Source organism: Notolepis coatsorum (assembly GCF_963971535.1).
Source record: "Notolepis coatsorum genome assembly, chromosome: 14".
NCBI lineage: Eukaryota > Metazoa > Chordata > Actinopteri > Aulopiformes > Paralepididae > Notolepis > Notolepis coatsorum.
The window spans coordinates 6,621,880-6,638,934 of NC_140178.1; the positions used below are offsets into that span (position 1 = coordinate 6,621,880).

The 17,055-nt window shown below is 45.4% G+C and overlaps 1 protein-coding gene across 1 annotated transcript in view; it reads right to left on the bottom strand.

The window, feature by feature from the left end:
• Window positions 1–3,662: 3,662 nt before the first annotated feature.
• Window positions 3,663–17,055, bottom strand: part of LOC311239889 (mitogen-activated protein kinase kinase kinase 14-like) — a 28,191-nt gene continuing 14,798 nt past the window's right edge. The window contains 10 exon segments of the mRNA XM_084328333.1: window positions 3,663–3,981; window positions 6,711–6,811; window positions 9,783–9,801; window positions 9,803–9,922; window positions 11,299–11,408; window positions 11,641–11,775; window positions 11,778–11,984; window positions 13,284–13,434; window positions 14,136–14,293; window positions 15,992–16,096. Coding sequence (XP_084184459.1) covers window positions 3,781–3,981; window positions 6,711–6,811; window positions 9,783–9,801; window positions 9,803–9,922; window positions 11,299–11,408; window positions 11,641–11,775; window positions 11,778–11,984; window positions 13,284–13,434; window positions 14,136–14,293; window positions 15,992–16,096 — 1,307 coding nt within the window. The 3' untranslated portion in view covers window positions 3,663–3,780.

The following is a 17,055-nucleotide window of genomic DNA, read 5'->3' on the forward strand; positions in this document are numbered from 1 at the left end:
CCCCCCCCCCCCCCCCCCCCCCCCATTTTCTTTTTTAATACCTGTGCAAATGAAATTTAAAGCTTTTTTAAATAACTTTTGATGGTCTTACATTGCGAATTATGAATTTTAAGACTTTAATACCCTGACGATACCGGTTTGGTCAAACCACGCTGACTAATCCATTTGTTGATCGAAAACAGCAATCAGATTACAGACGCAGTGATCAGATTACAGACAGGAGAATGACCTTGATGGAGAAACAGGTCTGCGCAATAAAGGGGCATTTCGGGGATTATCCTGTTGATGCAGTGTAGCCTGATGTACCTGTGGCTGCAGAAAAAAACACATTACTTGCTTAATTTCATATTCAATGTATCTTGGCAGCCAGATCTCGCTTAAAATAGGTAAATACCCATCTATTTTGTACTTTCGCTAATGCGAAACGCAAATATATTACATGATAAAGAATATATACATATAGTACGTATGGCTAGAACATAACATACGTATCGTTAGCCTCATACGATAATTGCCTGGTCATTTTTCACGATTTTTTTGGAAAAGAAAAAACATATTTTCCAGCAAATACGTTTTTAAAATTTTTATTTTGAAAATAATTTCCACAAGATGTATCAACAAGTTTGCAAAAATACATACAACATACAAAAAAACAAGCATTGCGTAACAAAATAAGGTGACTTTTAAACTAAATATGATTTTTTTTTTTACTCGTACACTAAGGCAGTTGTTATTATACTTGTCTAAGTCATGCGATCGCCGTCTGTGTGTAACGTTAAAATGCACAAGTCACACAAGTGAGTTAGGCAGATGGGGATTTCTTTTTACGTAACAAGCGTTCTGATTGGCTTAGGACATAAGCACTAAGCCAGGGCGATGCAGCAGTGTGAGATTACAGTTGGGCAGAAATCTCAATTTGGCCAAAAAATTACTTAGGCAATTATCATGAGGCTAACGATATATTACGTATGTCTATAACAACATACATAATGTACCCTTTTTTCCTGTGGTTGAGATTAGTACTTAACCCTTTCACTACCACACTACAGAAGGTTAACCCTTTACTATCACACGGTTAACCGTGGCAGTGAAAGGGTTAACCTTATGTGTTGTCGCAGTGAAAGGGTTAATAAAAATGTTCTGATGAGACTTGATTTTGGAGGCAACATAATCCAATCAACTACCTTGCTTACATGTCGAGTCTAGCCTTTCCATTCCTACTGACTGAATTTAAGACCTACGAATTGTAACGTTTAGTAAGATTGAACTTTTAAGTGAATAAGTGTATATAATAATGTATATAATATAATAATGTATCACACACTGTGCAACTTTGTTGTTTTTTTATTATTATTTTAAAAGGATTTTCTTCCAACACAATTGACAACAGAAGGTTGTAAACATCTGCTAACTGGTAACAAATGCTCAATGCTTATAGAATAGAATATGAGTACTTTATTGATCCCGAGGGACATTCAGCACCACAGATCGCTCACAATGAACATTCAGGTAGTCATTTTCTGCAGTGTAATAATAATAATAATAATAAATTCAATTTGTACCGCACTTTACACTTGTGAAAATCTCAAAGTGCTACAGGGAGATAAAGGTAAAAAGTAAAATGAATAAAAACAATTAAAATGAATAAAACAACCAATGGAAGAAACATACAGACAAAAAAAAATAAAAGTAAAAGAATAATTCAATTGCGTCATAAGTGCTGTTAAGGTAACTCTCCACTCAGACAGGCAAAGTAAGTAGGGATGCACCGATATGAGTTTTGGCCGATACCGGTAACCGATATGAACATTTCTGTCATGGCCGAGAACCGATATTACCCATGTTGATGTGATCTGTATGAATAAAAACACATTTCTATGATAATGTAATAGTAATAATACTATTTTTGTGCGTACTGTAACAATGTTGGCTCACAATCCTGTGCTGCGTTCATTGTCGCATGCAAGTAACGTCACCCAAACAAACTAAAGAAAACACACAACATGAATTGAAAATGGGGGACCCTGATGTAAACAAGACGAAAGTCTTTGGTCTGCATCCCAATTGTGTGTATTGAGCCGTACTGTATTGTACCCATTCTACAATCTGTTAATACATTTTTTCAATCAATCAATCAATCAATCAATCAGCTACACAGAGAAATAATCCTTCACATCGGCCCAGCTTTGCTCATTGGACCGATGCGCAATCATTAAAGAAATCACTATCACCAGCCGATATATATCTGCCCAGTTTCGCTTATTGGCAGATGTATGAAAAAATCACTATCATCATCTGATAGATATATGAAAACATCACTTATCAGCTTATACAGATATATGAAAACATCACTATTATCAGTTTATACAGATATATGAAAACATCACTATCATCATCTTATACAGATATGAAAAGAAAATCACTATCAGCTGATACAGATTATGAAAACACTATCATCAGCTTATATTGATATATGAAAACATCACTATCATCAGTTTACAAATATATGAAAACATCACTATCATCAGCTGATACAGATATATGGGGGGGGGGGGGGGGGAATCACTATCATCCGCTGATAACGATATACACGAAAGAAAATCACTCATCAGCCAGGGTTCCCACAGACATTGCAAAATGAAATTCAAGTACTTTTCTAAGCACTGTTTTTCATTTTTTAAAAGGGCATTTAAATGGATATAATTCACTTTTAAATGACGTTTTTTTATAGAAATAAAATGTTATAGTTATGGCTTAAAACCAATTTCTGACAATTAGTTACACTTTAAATAAAAAAATATATATTTCTTGATTCAGAACAATTTTATCGTGGATGAACAAAACTTTCAATGAACTTGATTGAAAACTTGAGATGAATTTCAAGGACCTTTTAAGCACCTTGTTAAAAAACTGGCTGTTTTCAAGGAATTCCAAGCCTTGACTTTTTTCGGTCAAAAATCAAGCACTTTAAGCACTTCAAGGACCTTGTGCCAACCCTGATCAGCTGATACCGATATAAGAAAGAAAATCACTCATCAGCTGATACCGATATGGCCACCGATATGTAATGCATCTCTACTGTTAAGGCGAGCACACTGAACACACTGCTACTATTAAGGCAACCTTGCTAAATGGTAAATGGCTGCTTTTTTATAATAGCGCTTTTATCCAAAGCGCTTTACAATTTGTTCCTCACATTTGACCCATTCACTCACACATTCACACCGACGGCGGAGGCGACCATGCAAGGTGCCACAACCTGCTCATCGGGAGCAATTAGGGGTTTAAGTGTCTTGCTCAAGGACACATCGTCACGCTGCCCGGGAGGAGCGGCAATCGAACCCGGTAACCTCCGGATTTGCCTGACGACTGCTCTCTACCTCCCGAGCCACTGTCGCCCCTTGCTACATTCAATCAATCAATCAATCAATCAGATTTATTTATAGAGCACATTTAACATGACACGTGTCAACCAAAGTGCTGTACAGAGGGTAGATACATAGATACATATAGACAACAGTCACAACTCCGTCTTATGGGAGGGCACACAGGAAAACAGGGCATGAGTCAGTGAACGGGAAAGGCTGGTAGGTAGAAGTGGGTTTTGAGCCTAGATTTGAAGGCATCTATCGAGGGGGCGAGGAGCCTAGTGGAGGTGGGGATGCTGTTCCACAGTGCAGGGGCTGCGACAGCAACATGACAACAACAACAACAACGACTGCGACGTTAAGACACGGGCATCAAGGCGGACGTGCGCGTAGAGACGGCGGCGGACTCGGTTCAGAACACGGCGGCGGGCTGAGAGGAGGAGGCCCTCTGGTCCCTGGTCTCCAGCGCCCCGTCTCGGATCCTCCACCTCCAGGTGGCACTGTAGTCCGGGGCGGAGACGCAGCGCAGCTGCAGGCCCGAGTCCTGGACCTCCTCGTCGTGGGCCACCGGCTGGCCCTCCTGGGTCTCCAGGGTGAACACCCGCTCGGAGATCTGGTATAGGACGGGCCCAAAGGTCAAAGGTCATTTTTTTTTTTTTACATAGCACGTTTAGCGCAAGTGCTGCGCGATACAAAGTACAAAAGGACTAAATACACACACTGCTTTGAGACAGGATGGAGGGAAGTATACATGTGTGTATTATGGGTATGTATGTATATATATATATAGAGGTAGAAATATGTAGGTATATTTGTGTAGGCGGGAATGCTTTGGAGGAGGGACCCAATCTCAAGGTTATTTATTTTTAAGCGTTTACTTTATTTTATTTTGTCTGTACTGTCTTTGTACTGTCATATTGTATTGCTGTTGGCAATAAAGTAAAAAAAAATAAAAGGGACTAAATACAATACTGATAAGAATACAACACAAGGTGCACTGCACACTTTACACAAACGGAAATAGTACTGCAAACGGTACTACACGAGTAACGATAGTACACATACAACCAAAAAATACAATATAAAATGCACGGTCAAAATAGAAGCACGGATGTACGGCTCTCAACCTGAAGGAAAAGCCAGAGAGAAGAGGTGAGTCTTTAACAAAGACTTTAAAGATCTCTAGGGTTGAGGGCAGATCTGATATGTAAAGGTGAACTGTTCCACAGCTTGGGGGCCACAATGGAAATAAGTAGGGATGTCCGATATTATCGGCCGATATTGGCATTAGAATGTGATATCGGAAAATATCGGTATCGGTTTTCAAAAAAACATTTATTTTTTTTTTATTTTTTTTTACAGTTCTATAACCTTTATTCACCCAGGCAAGCAAGTAAGAACTAATTCAGATTTTATTTATTGTCAAAAGTATGTGTTAATTCCACAACAAGAGATATGTAATGTTAATTACCTGGGGGGGGGGGAACCCCGCATATATCGGTATCGGTTGATATCGGTATCGGAAATTAAGAGTTGGACAATATCGGTATATCGGTATCGGTAAAAAAGCCAATATCGAGCATCCCTAGAAATAAGTCTTGACTTTTTTGTGTAGCATCCTTGACGTTTTCCTGGAATCTTGTATTTTTATTTAATTTTTTATGTCTAATAAAATCAAATAAAATCAACGGCTCGGTCACCTTTAGATCTCGATTTTTTGAACATCCAGAAGCAACTGATTTGACGACCTCAGTGCTCTAGCTGTCAACACGGAGGAGTTCAACTATAGGTACTGCGGGGGGGCCGGACCGTTTACAATCTTAAATACAAACATCAGGATCTTAAAGTGCATCCTGAAACGGACAGGAAGCCAGAGCCAGGGGGGGGGGGGGGGGGGAAACCGGGGTTGATATCGGTGTGACCGAGGCCCTTCCGGTGAAGCGATGGTGTCGAGCGTGAATATAACGCTGCATGGCTGCTTGTCTGGTGGCAGAAAGATGGCTCGCCGTGCGCATTCTCAAAGACACTCTGACGTCACGAGACCGCCGCCATCCTAGTTCTTTTGGGGACAACCGACAGGTGTGTACGAGCAAAAGTGAGCGCCGTCTTTAAATAGTAGTAACATATAAACATGAAAAAGGCATGTTGTAGGCTACTTGAAGCCTCCAGTGCACATACACTGAGAATGGACTATATGGCGAAGTAGCTATAGCAGCTAACATTTATCTGCTGTTTACAGCCTCACAGCCAATAATCTTTCTTCGATATAAATATTTGTTCCTTTTTCTCACCCGTTATGAAATGGGTACTTTTCATAACGGGTCATAATGGGTACTTTTCATACTTCTCCGTGATGCCTCAGCAGGTATTATATAAAACGTACGATTTTGATTTAGTTATATTAGTACAAAACGTAACACAGCAGCTCTTTGGCATTGTGATGCACTGAAGAAAATTACCCTTGATTGTGTTTAATTTGCCGCTTTTCCGATCCGTTTTTTCTGCACTAAATGAAGCGTACACAATGTACCCGGGGGGTGAATGTTTCCCCCCAAGCCGTAGTTGCGTAGCAACAACAGACAGGAAGTTGACTTAGAGAATCCAGGCCATTCCCTTCTTCACTACACCTAAAATGGCTTCCATGTACTTTCGATATCATCCTGTGAGCGAACATTGTGTCACGACTGGACAATTGGTCGCACAAGACTCTGAAGGTTATTATAACGCTCAAATAGAACGTCCATCCTAATGACATCTCCGACGCAACCGCTGAACCAACAGCGATTTCCACGACGACGACAACATTAATATCAAACAAATCAATCAAATTCATAAGGCGTTTAATGTATCCTTTAATCTACATTTATTTTGATTTAAATACTGGACTATCATAGTCCTATGATTTATTGTGGATTTTTACTTTTAATGTTTGTGTGTCTAGTTTTATGTCATGTATCGTAATTATTATGTATATATCCTTTAATCTACATTTATTTTGATTTAAATACTGGACTATCATAGTTCTATGATTTATTGTGGATTTTTTACTTTTAATGTTTGTGTGTCTAGTTTTATGTCATGTATCGTAATTATTATGTATATATCCTTTAATCTACATTTATTTTGATTTAAATACTGGACTATCATAGTCCTATGATTTATTGTGGATTTTTACTTTTAATGTTTGTGTGTCTAGTTTTATGTCATGTCAAAAAAAATCACAAAAAAAATAAGGCGTTTTTAGGGTGCGACAGCCGCGCGGCCGGCCGCTCCAGAACGTGGAACCAGAACGGGGGAACGTGGAATCCGGGTCCCGTGGCGCGTGGGCGTGGTCCTCCTCACCTGGTCGCTGATCCCCGTGGCGATGTGTCCCACCTTCACCCGCCTGGTCTCTCGGATCCGGATGCTCCTCCGGTCGAAGTCTCTGATGCAGACGTCCACCCCTGAGAGACAAGCACACCACGGGAGACACAAGAGATCTGTCTCAACGTCCACCCCTGAGAGACAAGCACACCACGGGAGACACAAGAGATCTGTCTCAACGTCCACCCCTGAGAGACAAGCACACCACAGGAGGAGACACAAGAGGTCTGTCTCAACGTCCACCCCTGAGAGACAAGCACACCACGGGAGACACAAGAGATCGGTCTCAACGTCCACCCCTGAGAGACAAGCACACCACGGGAGACACAAGAGGTCTGTCTCAACGTCCACCCCTGAGAGACAAGCACACCACGGGAGACACAAGAGATCGGTCTCAACGTCCACCCCTGAGAGACAAGCACACCACGGGAGACACAAGAGGTCTGTCTCAACGTCCACCCCTGAGAGACAAGCACACCACGGGAGACACAAGAGGTCTGTCTCAACGTCCACCCCTGAGAGACAAGCACACCACGGGAGACACAAGAGGTCTGTCTCAACGTCCACCCCTGAGAGACAAGCACACCACAGGAGACACAAGAGGTCTGTCTCAACGTCCACCCCTGAGAGACGAGCACACCACAGGAGACACAAGAGATCTGTCTCAACGTCCACCCCTGAGAGACGAGCACACCACGGGAGACACAAGAGGTCTGTCTCAACGTCCACCCCTGAGAGACAAGCACACCACGGGAGACACAAGAGGTCTGTCTCAACGTCCACCCCTGAGAGACGAGCACACCACGGGAGACACAAGAGGTCTGTCTCAACGTCCACCCCTGAGAGACGAGCACACCACGGGAGACACAAGAGATCGGTCTCAACGTCCACCCCTGAGACACAAGCACACCACAGGAGACACAAGAGATCTGTCTCAACGTCCACCCCTGAGAGACAAGCACACCACAGGAGGAGACACAAGAGATCTGTCTCAACGTCCACCCCTGAGAGACAAGCACACCACAGGAGGAGACACAAGAGATCTGTCTCAACGTCCACCCCTGAGACACAAGCACACCACAGGAGGAGACACAAGAGATCTGTCTCAACGTCCACCCCTCTGAGACACAAGCACACCACAGGAGACACAAGAGATCTGTCTCAACGTCCACCCCTGGGACACAAGCACACCACAGGAGACACAAGAGATCTGTCTCAACGGCGTCCTTCAACCACCAAGGTGCACGAACCGGAAGAAACGTATATCCAGGGAGAAGAATTCAGCAACTCTTCGGAGGCCGATGGATGGTCTAGAACAGCGGTTCTCAAACTACGGGTCGCGACCTAGGTGACAGTTTTTTCTTTTATAAATCAATACCCTTTTTTTCCCCTTTATGTTCTGGCAACATATTTTGGCAAAATATGCCTCGTTTTTATAAATGTGTATTGCTAACATAGTGCTGTAATACATATATTTTTTTTAATCCAGTTTTTCTCCCCATTTTTCTATTTGTCTCCCATCCCAATTTTGTGATTCCAATTCTTCCCTCCCCTGTCTTGAACGTTGCTAGACTATGCCTCCCACTGGTCGGCTGTAGTGAGGACAGAAGCCTTGCATCACGTGTCCCCTCCGGTACACGAGGAGGCAGCCTGTAGCATCTTTTCACCGCAGCAGCTCGAACTCTCAGTGGCGAGGAGTAACGCGTGGGAGGCTCACGCTGCCCCCGACACTTCCTGATTCCGCCGTACAGGCGTCACCCAACCGACCTGTAGGAGTCGCTGTCCACAACGTCCAATCCCCACCCACCGGCTTTCCCACCCTCTATCACTGCCAATTGTGTTAGTATGACGGCCGGCCAAGCCGGTAGCAATGCCGAGAGCCGGGCTCGATACCAGCGTCTCCTGCGTTAGTGGCGAGCGCCTTGCCCACTGCGCCACTCAGCCGCCCTGTAATAAAATGTTCTAATAAATATGCATGATCAAGTTCAACAGCGTGTGCTTTTATTCTGATATTCCTCAATTCCAAGTAGAAATGACGCGGGGTCGCCAAAAAGATTCCTAAATAAAATGGGGCCGTGGTATAAAAAAGTTTGAGAACCCCTGTTCTAGAAAGAATGCTCTTTATTCATGCGAGGTGTTTCGGTAACATGCCGTTAGAATGGAATAGAATAGAATATACTTTATTGTCATTATATTTGCATACAACGAGATTTGGGACTCGACCTTAAGGTGCAGTAGTGGAAGCCAATATAAAATCACACAAGTAATAAAAGAGAAACATAAAATACTCTTTGTTCATGCGATGATTAAAACCAAGGTGTTTGGGTAACATGCCTTCAGAGGGCAGAGGCGTGATGGCAGAGCGACTCAGAAGGAGCTTCTATCCCCAGGCCATCAGGACGCTCAACGACTCTGTGTAACACCATCAACCCATCCATCTACACTCATTGCTGCACACACTCACTTTAAACAAACACTCACCGTACCACTCACTTTAGACACTTTTAAAACACTACATCATATTTATCTATTTATTAAAGAGATTTGCACTACATCCATACCTCATTTAGCATCTTGCCTTTAAAAAAAAAGAAACGTTTTTGTACCTCATTGTCTGCATTTTTACTTCATTGTACTTAGGTTGTACTTTAGTTTATATATTGTATTTTGTATATTGTAGTGTCGGGACTTATTCCTCTTTTACTTAAATAATTTTTTTTATATAAGTATGAAGCACATTCTCAGGGGCTCATACAGAACCAAGCATTTCACTGTAATGTACATGTACTTTCTTTTTATAATTTTCTTTTAAATTTATTTTAGCGCTTTTCTGGCCTTTTCTGGTCAGACATGACCGACAGAGGAGAGTGGGGTAAGACATGCGACAAAGAGCGGGAAGCGAACCCGGGACGGCCGCGTAGGTATGCGAGGCACTATGGTATGCGCCATGAGGGCGCCCCATACATGTACTTTATACGTGACAAATAAAACAAAACTTGAAACATAATGGTCTCTCGATGGGAGAGTGAGTGAATGGTAGTCCAGTCTCACCCTCGAAGCAGCGGGGGGGGCGGCAGCTGGGCGTGACCCAGCCAGTCCATACTGAACACCTGTCCGTCCGGCTGACTGCTGCAGGAGAACACGCCGGAACTCAACTCATCCCCGGGACCGATGGACCACCGGCCAGAGTCCTGGGGGGAGGGAGGAGGGGGGGGGGGGGGGGGAGGGAGGAGAGGGGAGGGAGGGAGGAGAGAGGAGGGAGAGAGGAGGAGGGGGAAAGAGGAGGGATGAGAGAGGGAGGAAAGAGGAGGGAGGAGAGGGGGAGGAGAGGGAGGAGGGAGGGAGGAGAGAGGAGGGAGAGAGGAGGAGGGGGGGAAAGAGGAGGGATGAGAGAGGGAGGAAAGAGGAGGGAGGAGAGGGGGAGGAGAGGGAGGAGGGAGGGAGGAAAGAGGAGGGAGAGAGGGAGGATGGGGGAAAGAGGAGGGAGGGAGGAAAGAGGAGGGAGAGGGAGGAAAGAGGAGGGAGAGAGGGAGGAGGGGGGAAAGAGGAGGGAGGGAGGAGAGAGGGGGGAGGGAGGAGGAGGGGGGAGGAGGGAGGGAGGAGAGAGGAGGGAGAGAGGAGGAGGGGGGAAAGAGGAGGGATGAGAGAGGGAGGAAAGAGGAGGGAGGAGAGGGGGAGGAGAGGGAGGAGGGAGGGAGGAAAGAGGAGGGAGAGAGGGAGGATGGGGGAAAGAGGAGGGAGGGAGGAAAGAGGAGGGAGAGGGAGGAAAGAGGAGGGAGAGAGGGAGGAGGGGGGAAAGAGGAGGGAGGGAGGAGAGAGGGGGGAGGGAGGAGGAGGGGGGAGGAGGGAGGGAGGAGAGAGGGAGGAGGGGGGAGAGGGAGGAGGAAGGAGGAAAGAGGAGAGATGGAGGAGAGGGGAAAGAGGAGGGAGGAGAGGGGGGAGAGGGGGAGGAGAGGAGGAGGGAGGGAGGAAAGAGGAGGGAGAGAGGGAGGAAAGAGGAGGGAGGGAGGAGAGGGGAGGAGGGGAGAGGAGGGAGGGAGGAGAGAAGGAGGGGGAGAGGGAGGAGTAAGGAGGAAAGAGGAGGGAGGAGAGGGGGAGGAGAGAGGGAGGAAAGAGGAGGGAGAGAGGGAGGAGGGGGGAAAGAGGAGGGAGGGAGGAGAGAGGGAGGAGAGAAGGAGGGGGAGAGGGAGGAGGGAGGAGAGGGGGAGGAGAGAGGGAGGAAGGAGGGGGGAGGGAGGGGGGAGGAGAGAGGAGGAGGAGGGGGGGAGAGAGGGAGGGGGAGGAGAAGGAGGAGGGTGTAGAGAGGGAGGGGGAGGGAGGAAAGAGGAGGGAGGATATTGGGGTATATTATTAGGATAAAGTACGTGTCTGCACTTTGTGAAGGGCATCATGCATGGAATGGAAGACATGTTGTTTAAACATCTTCGTTGCAGACGTTTTCTCTGCGAGGACAGATCAGCCACGGTTTTATTACCGTGGCAAAGAAAACTCGTTCAGAACCGGCATCATTAGGTTGAATAAAAAGAATGAATAGAATCGATACGACCCTGACAGTGCCCTGGTTTACCTTTTTGTCCCACGTGTCCCGGGTGGAGTGGCAGTCACTGCTGAGGCACGACAACAGCTGCTCCTGCATCTCAGCAGAGTGGAGCTGAGACAGACTGCTGAGGTAGAAGTCTGGAGAGAGAGAGAGAGAGAGAGTGAGAGAGACGCAGAGAGAGAGAGAGAGAGAGAGAGAGTGAGAGAGACGCAGAGAGAGAGTGAGAGAGAGAGAGAGACAGACTGCTCAGGTAGAAGTCTGGAGAGAGAGTGTGAGAGAGAGACAGAGAGACAGACAGACAGAAACAGAGAGAGAGAGACACAGAAACAGAGAGAGAGAGACACAGAAACAGAGAGAGCGAGCTCTCACCTCGCTCCAGTTTGCGCAGCTCCAGTTCAGACACCGTGGAGGCGACAGCGGTGCCCGTCTTGTGGTTCCGCTCGTTGCAGATGAGCGTCTGAAGACTGACGGGTGGTCCCTGCTCCCGCGTCTTCTCCGCCTCTCCTCCTCCTCCTCCTCCTCCTCCTCCTCTTCATCGCTGCTCGGCTCCTTCGTGGTCTCGCTCCCCAGGCTCGTCCGTCTCCCCCAGACCCCCAGGTCCTCCTGCTCGGAGGAGGAGGAGGAGGAGGAGTGCAGGGGGGAGTCGGGGGGGTCTGGGGTCACACGAAGGGGCTCGGCGTACGGCCCTCTGACCGGACTGGTCAGACCGCCCACTGGGGAATGAAAAAACAACGAACCACAGGTTAGCCGTTCATACCGAGTGAGGGTAGGGTCGGTACCGACACACAGGAATGGCGAGGATGCAAAAGCATGTTTTGACGGATTGGACCCCGTGTTTTTCTCTCACTGCACATAGAAACGGCGCGACTCACAAGAGGAGTTGTCACTTGACTTTTTTTTTTTTTTTTACTTTTTGTCTGTCACATATTTTTTTATTTTTTACTTTTCTTTAAAATCTATTTATTTTTATAAAAAAATATATTTTGTAGTATATGTATGTTTGTTATTGCTCTCTGTGGGTGGAATGGGGAGGGGCTAGGGGATAGGAACAAACAAAAAAGGAAGATGTATAATTTGTATAACTATCGGTACCTTTTATCAAGTCGGTAGCACCGACGTAATTCGGTCTGTACCCTTAATTAAAAGTACCGTGTTCGGTACCCAACCCTACTACTGAGCATTAATACACAGGGTATCTGCAGGTTTCAACAAGTTCACTTTAAGACCTTTTTAATACCACGTACCGTGTAATAACAATTTCACAATCGTTATTAGCAAAAAACACATAGCGACACTGAACTGGCGGCTGCCAATTTCAATTCTCGGTGAATTCCATACAAGCTGAAGACACACCAATAGGACCAGGATAGCCCTGCAAAAACTACTTGAATACAAAAAACATTTCATATATTTAATATTATTTCAGCCAGGCTTGCCCCCCCCAAAAAATGTAATACCTGTGCAAATTAAATGTAACACTTTTTATTACCCATTGAAACCGGGAAACACATTTGTGTGTATATGCGGGCTATATAATGCATTATTAGCAGGTGTTTTAGGTCTAAATGGGTTAAGGCCTTAAATTGAGAATTATAAATGTAATACTTTCTAAGACTTTCTAAGACCCAGCAGAGATACCCTGAAGGCACTACTTATATATATGTTTCAAGGCACTACCTCCCAACCGGTACCGCAGATATAACACCACGTTCGCCAGGACACCCCAAATTGTTTGAATGGTCAATGACGCCGGCGCCATTGAGTATGTTTTGAGATGGGAAAACAGCATGGCGGTCAATGACTTAAGGCGAGACAGTACCCCCGAAATCGCCTTTTTGTTTTTTTTTCAACTATAGAGATTTTGTTATATTTTGCTTCCTTAACATGTCTTATTTCAAACTAGTGGCAATACAATATCGAAAACAGACAATTGGTTGTTTATTTTACTTCATTTTGACGATAAGATAAGACGGAGGAAATGGCTGTAATGTCGTCGTGTTTTGTTTCGTCACCTGCTCTCAAGGCTCGGGACGTCTTCTCTCTGAGGGCCGCGGCCGACGCCCTCTTGACCGGGTCCTTCTGAAGCCCCGCCCAGGTGACCTCAGCCGCCAGGGCGCTGCAGTCGGGGGGGATCTCTCTCAGAGGCGGAGGCTCGTTGGCTATCTGTAGGCGTCCAACATATGAACAACGGGGGTCAGTCTGGGGTCTGCTGTGTGAAATTGGATGTCGTTTTTTCCCCCTCTAAAACCTAAAGGATTAGGGGGAAGCTTTGTGGCGTTGGTTGTTCTGAAAAGGAATGTCTGGCTTCAGCCTCTAAAACTCTGTATGATAGCATGTACAATAATGTTGTATACACAGTATATACAGGGGTGTAAAAAGTACCCAGAAATTATACTTAAGTGAAAGTATGGGGTACGGTCTCAAAATCGTACTCAAGTCAAAGTCAGAGTATCTGGCTAAAAACACACTTGAGTAAAATCCAAAAGTTTCTACTTTTAAATGTACTAAAAAGTCAAAGTAAAAACCTTTTTTTCGGAATGTCTATTCTTCTGATAGCAGGTGTTTAATCAAAGATCCCCGCTTTCTAGTCTTTGCACAAGGACCAATCAGCATGGGTGTGGGCGGGTTCATTTACCATTGATGGGGATTTGATTGGCTGTTTTTAAATAAATAAAAAAAAAAACGTATTTCCGTTGTACTGTACTTGTGCTGCATGATGACATAGATAAAAAAAATGTATCTAATCTAATCTAAGCTATAATACATATTGGCTATCATTGTTATCGATTAAGATGAGTATATTGCGAGTGTATTTTTGACCGCACAGCCGCGCAGCTCTAGACGTCCAGTGGGCGACGCGTTACCTTGAGGTAGAGTCGGCAGGTGTAGTAGCGCGTCCACGGCGGGCAGCCGTTCAGCATGTGCAGGAACATACAGCAGCTGCTCCACACATCTGCCTTGGCCCCCCGCGGCTCCCCCTTCACCACCTCGGGGGCCATGTGGCTCTCGGTGCCCTTCAGATCTGAGAGAGAGAGAGAGAGACCCGGGATAATAATTATAATTCATTACATTTATATAGCGCTTTTCTAGACACTCAAAGCGCTTTACAATGTAGGGTTAGGGAAATTGCCTCCTTCACCACCACTGGTAGCACCCAACCTTGGGCTACGCAGGCTCAATGGCTGCCATTACACATTGGCACCCGGCACACATCACAACTACACAATGGCTGAACGGCTCAGGAGACAGGGGTTGATATCATCATTGATATCTAACCATAACTAACCTTACTACCCAGTCACTCCTAGTGCTTAGACCTCTACACACTACCCAGCCTCTCTAGTGCTTAGACCTCTACACTACCCAGCCTCTCTAGTGCTTAGACCTCTACGCTACCCAGCCTCTCTAGTGCTTAGACCTCTACACTACCCAGCCTCTCCTAGTGCTTAGACCTCTACACTACCCAGCCACACCTAGTGCTTAGACCTCTACACTACCCAGCCTCTCTAGTGCTTAGACCTCTACACTACCCAGCCTCTCTAGTGCTTAGACCTCTACACTACCCAGCCACTCCTAGTGCTTAGACCTCTACACTACCCAGCCACTCCTAGTGCTTAGACCTCTACACTACCCAGCCTCTCTAGTGCTTAGACCTCTACACTACCCAGCCACACCTAGTGCTTAGACCTCTACACTACCCAGCCTCTCCTAGTGCTTAGACCTCTACACTACCCAGCCTCTCTAGTGCTTAGACCTCTACACTACCCAGCCACTCCTAGTGTTTAGACCTCTACACTACCCAGCCTCTCTAGTGCTTAGACCTCTACACTACCCAGCCACCTCTAGTGCTTAGACCTCTACACTACCCAGCCTCTCCTAGTGCTTAGACCTCTACACTACCCAGCCACTCCTAGTGCTTAGACCTCTACACTACCCAGCCTCTCTAGTGCTTAGACCTCTACACTACCCAGCCACACCTAGTGCTTAGACCTCTACACTACCCAGCCACTCCTAGTGCTTAGACCTCTACACTACCCAGTCACTCCTAGTGTTTAGACCTCTACACTACCCAGCCACTCCTAGTGCTTAGACCTCTACACTACCCAGTCACTCCTAGTGCTTAGACCTCTACACTACCCAGTCACTCCTAGTGCTTAGACCTCTACACTACCCAGCCACTCCTAGTGCTTAGACCTCTACGCTACGCAGCCACTCCTAGTGCTTAGACCGCTACACTACCCAGCCTCTCCTAGTGCTTAGACCTCTACACTACCCAGCCTCTCTAGTGCTTAGACCTCTACACTACCCAGCCTCTCCTAGTGCTTAGACCTCTACGCTACCCAGTCACTCCTAGTGCTTAGACCTCTACACTACCCAGCCACTCCTAGTGCTTAGACCTCTACGCTACCCAGTCCCACCAACATGTTTATGCTTCATGTGGATTTACGTGGAGTTTGAGGTCATGTGGTGGTGTTACGTGGAGTTTGAGGTCATGTGGTGTTACAGGTGGAGTTTGAGGTCATGTGGTGTTACGTGGAGTTTGAGGTCATGTGGTGTTACAGATGAGTTTGAGGTCATGTGGTGTTACAGATGAGTTTGAGGTCATGTGGTGTTACGTGGAGTTTGAGGTCATGTGGTGTTACGTGGAGTTTGAGGTCATGTGGTGTTACAGGTGGAGTTTGAGGTCATGTGGTGTTACGTGGAGTTTGAGGTCATGTACCTTGTGACCCGCTCAGGCTAGTCCCGTGGTTGTCCAGTCTCTCCGCGTGTCCAAAGTCACACAGGAAAGTGTCCTTCCCGTCCTCCGACAGCAGCACGTTGTCAGCTATGAGAGAGACAAACACATACAATAATAATAAATAATAATAATAAACTTTATTTGTATGGCACTTTTCGTACAAGAAGTGCAGCTCAAAGTGTTTCACAGCGGTAAAAAGACACAGGCATAAAATTAGCACAAAATAGGCAGATCAAGAGCGATGCCTAAAGTGCAGACATAAAATATATATATATATATTTCTTTTTTTAAGAAAGTGTTGTTTTCGTGTTGTTTTCTTGCAGAATGCAATTGTTTAAGGATACCCAATACAATAAACAGTTTTTGGACTGCATTACTATATTATGTGTTATTATGTGGTTGTTCCACACTTTTATGCATATAGGAGGTTTTGTTCTTTGGCCATCGGTAACATTGGCATGAAATAGACAGCACTGCAGCGAATTAGACAAAGTCAAAATAAGGCATAGAACATTAAATCACAGTTTTTCATATTAGGATCTAATATCCCAATAATAGGCCTCTTTGTTTACGGTTTTATTATCACTGATACACATAATAATACACATATGATACACATATAATACTGATAAATACAATTAATTGTAATTGTAAAAGGTTAAACGAGTCAAACTGAAAGGTTGAATTGTACTTTGACTTGTGTTCCATAAAGAGACAGATTTAGCAACACGACAGCTATGCAGATGGAGGGAGGGGTCTGAGTGTCGGCGGGGGGGGGGGGGGGGGGGGGGGGGGTCAGCAACAGCTGTTGTGAGAGACAGTAGGATGAATGTGAGGACTGGTGACAGACAGACAGACAGACAGACAGACAGACAGACAGACAGACAGACAGACAGACAGACAGACATTTAAAAGTATGATCTTGTAACCGTCTTAGCTGATTTTTTATTGTTTATTCTTATTCATTGTGCCTATATGTATGAAATTGCTGTTTTGTAAGCTTGTCATCGCTGTGAATGAGGGTAACTCAGTGTTTTACAAGTTTA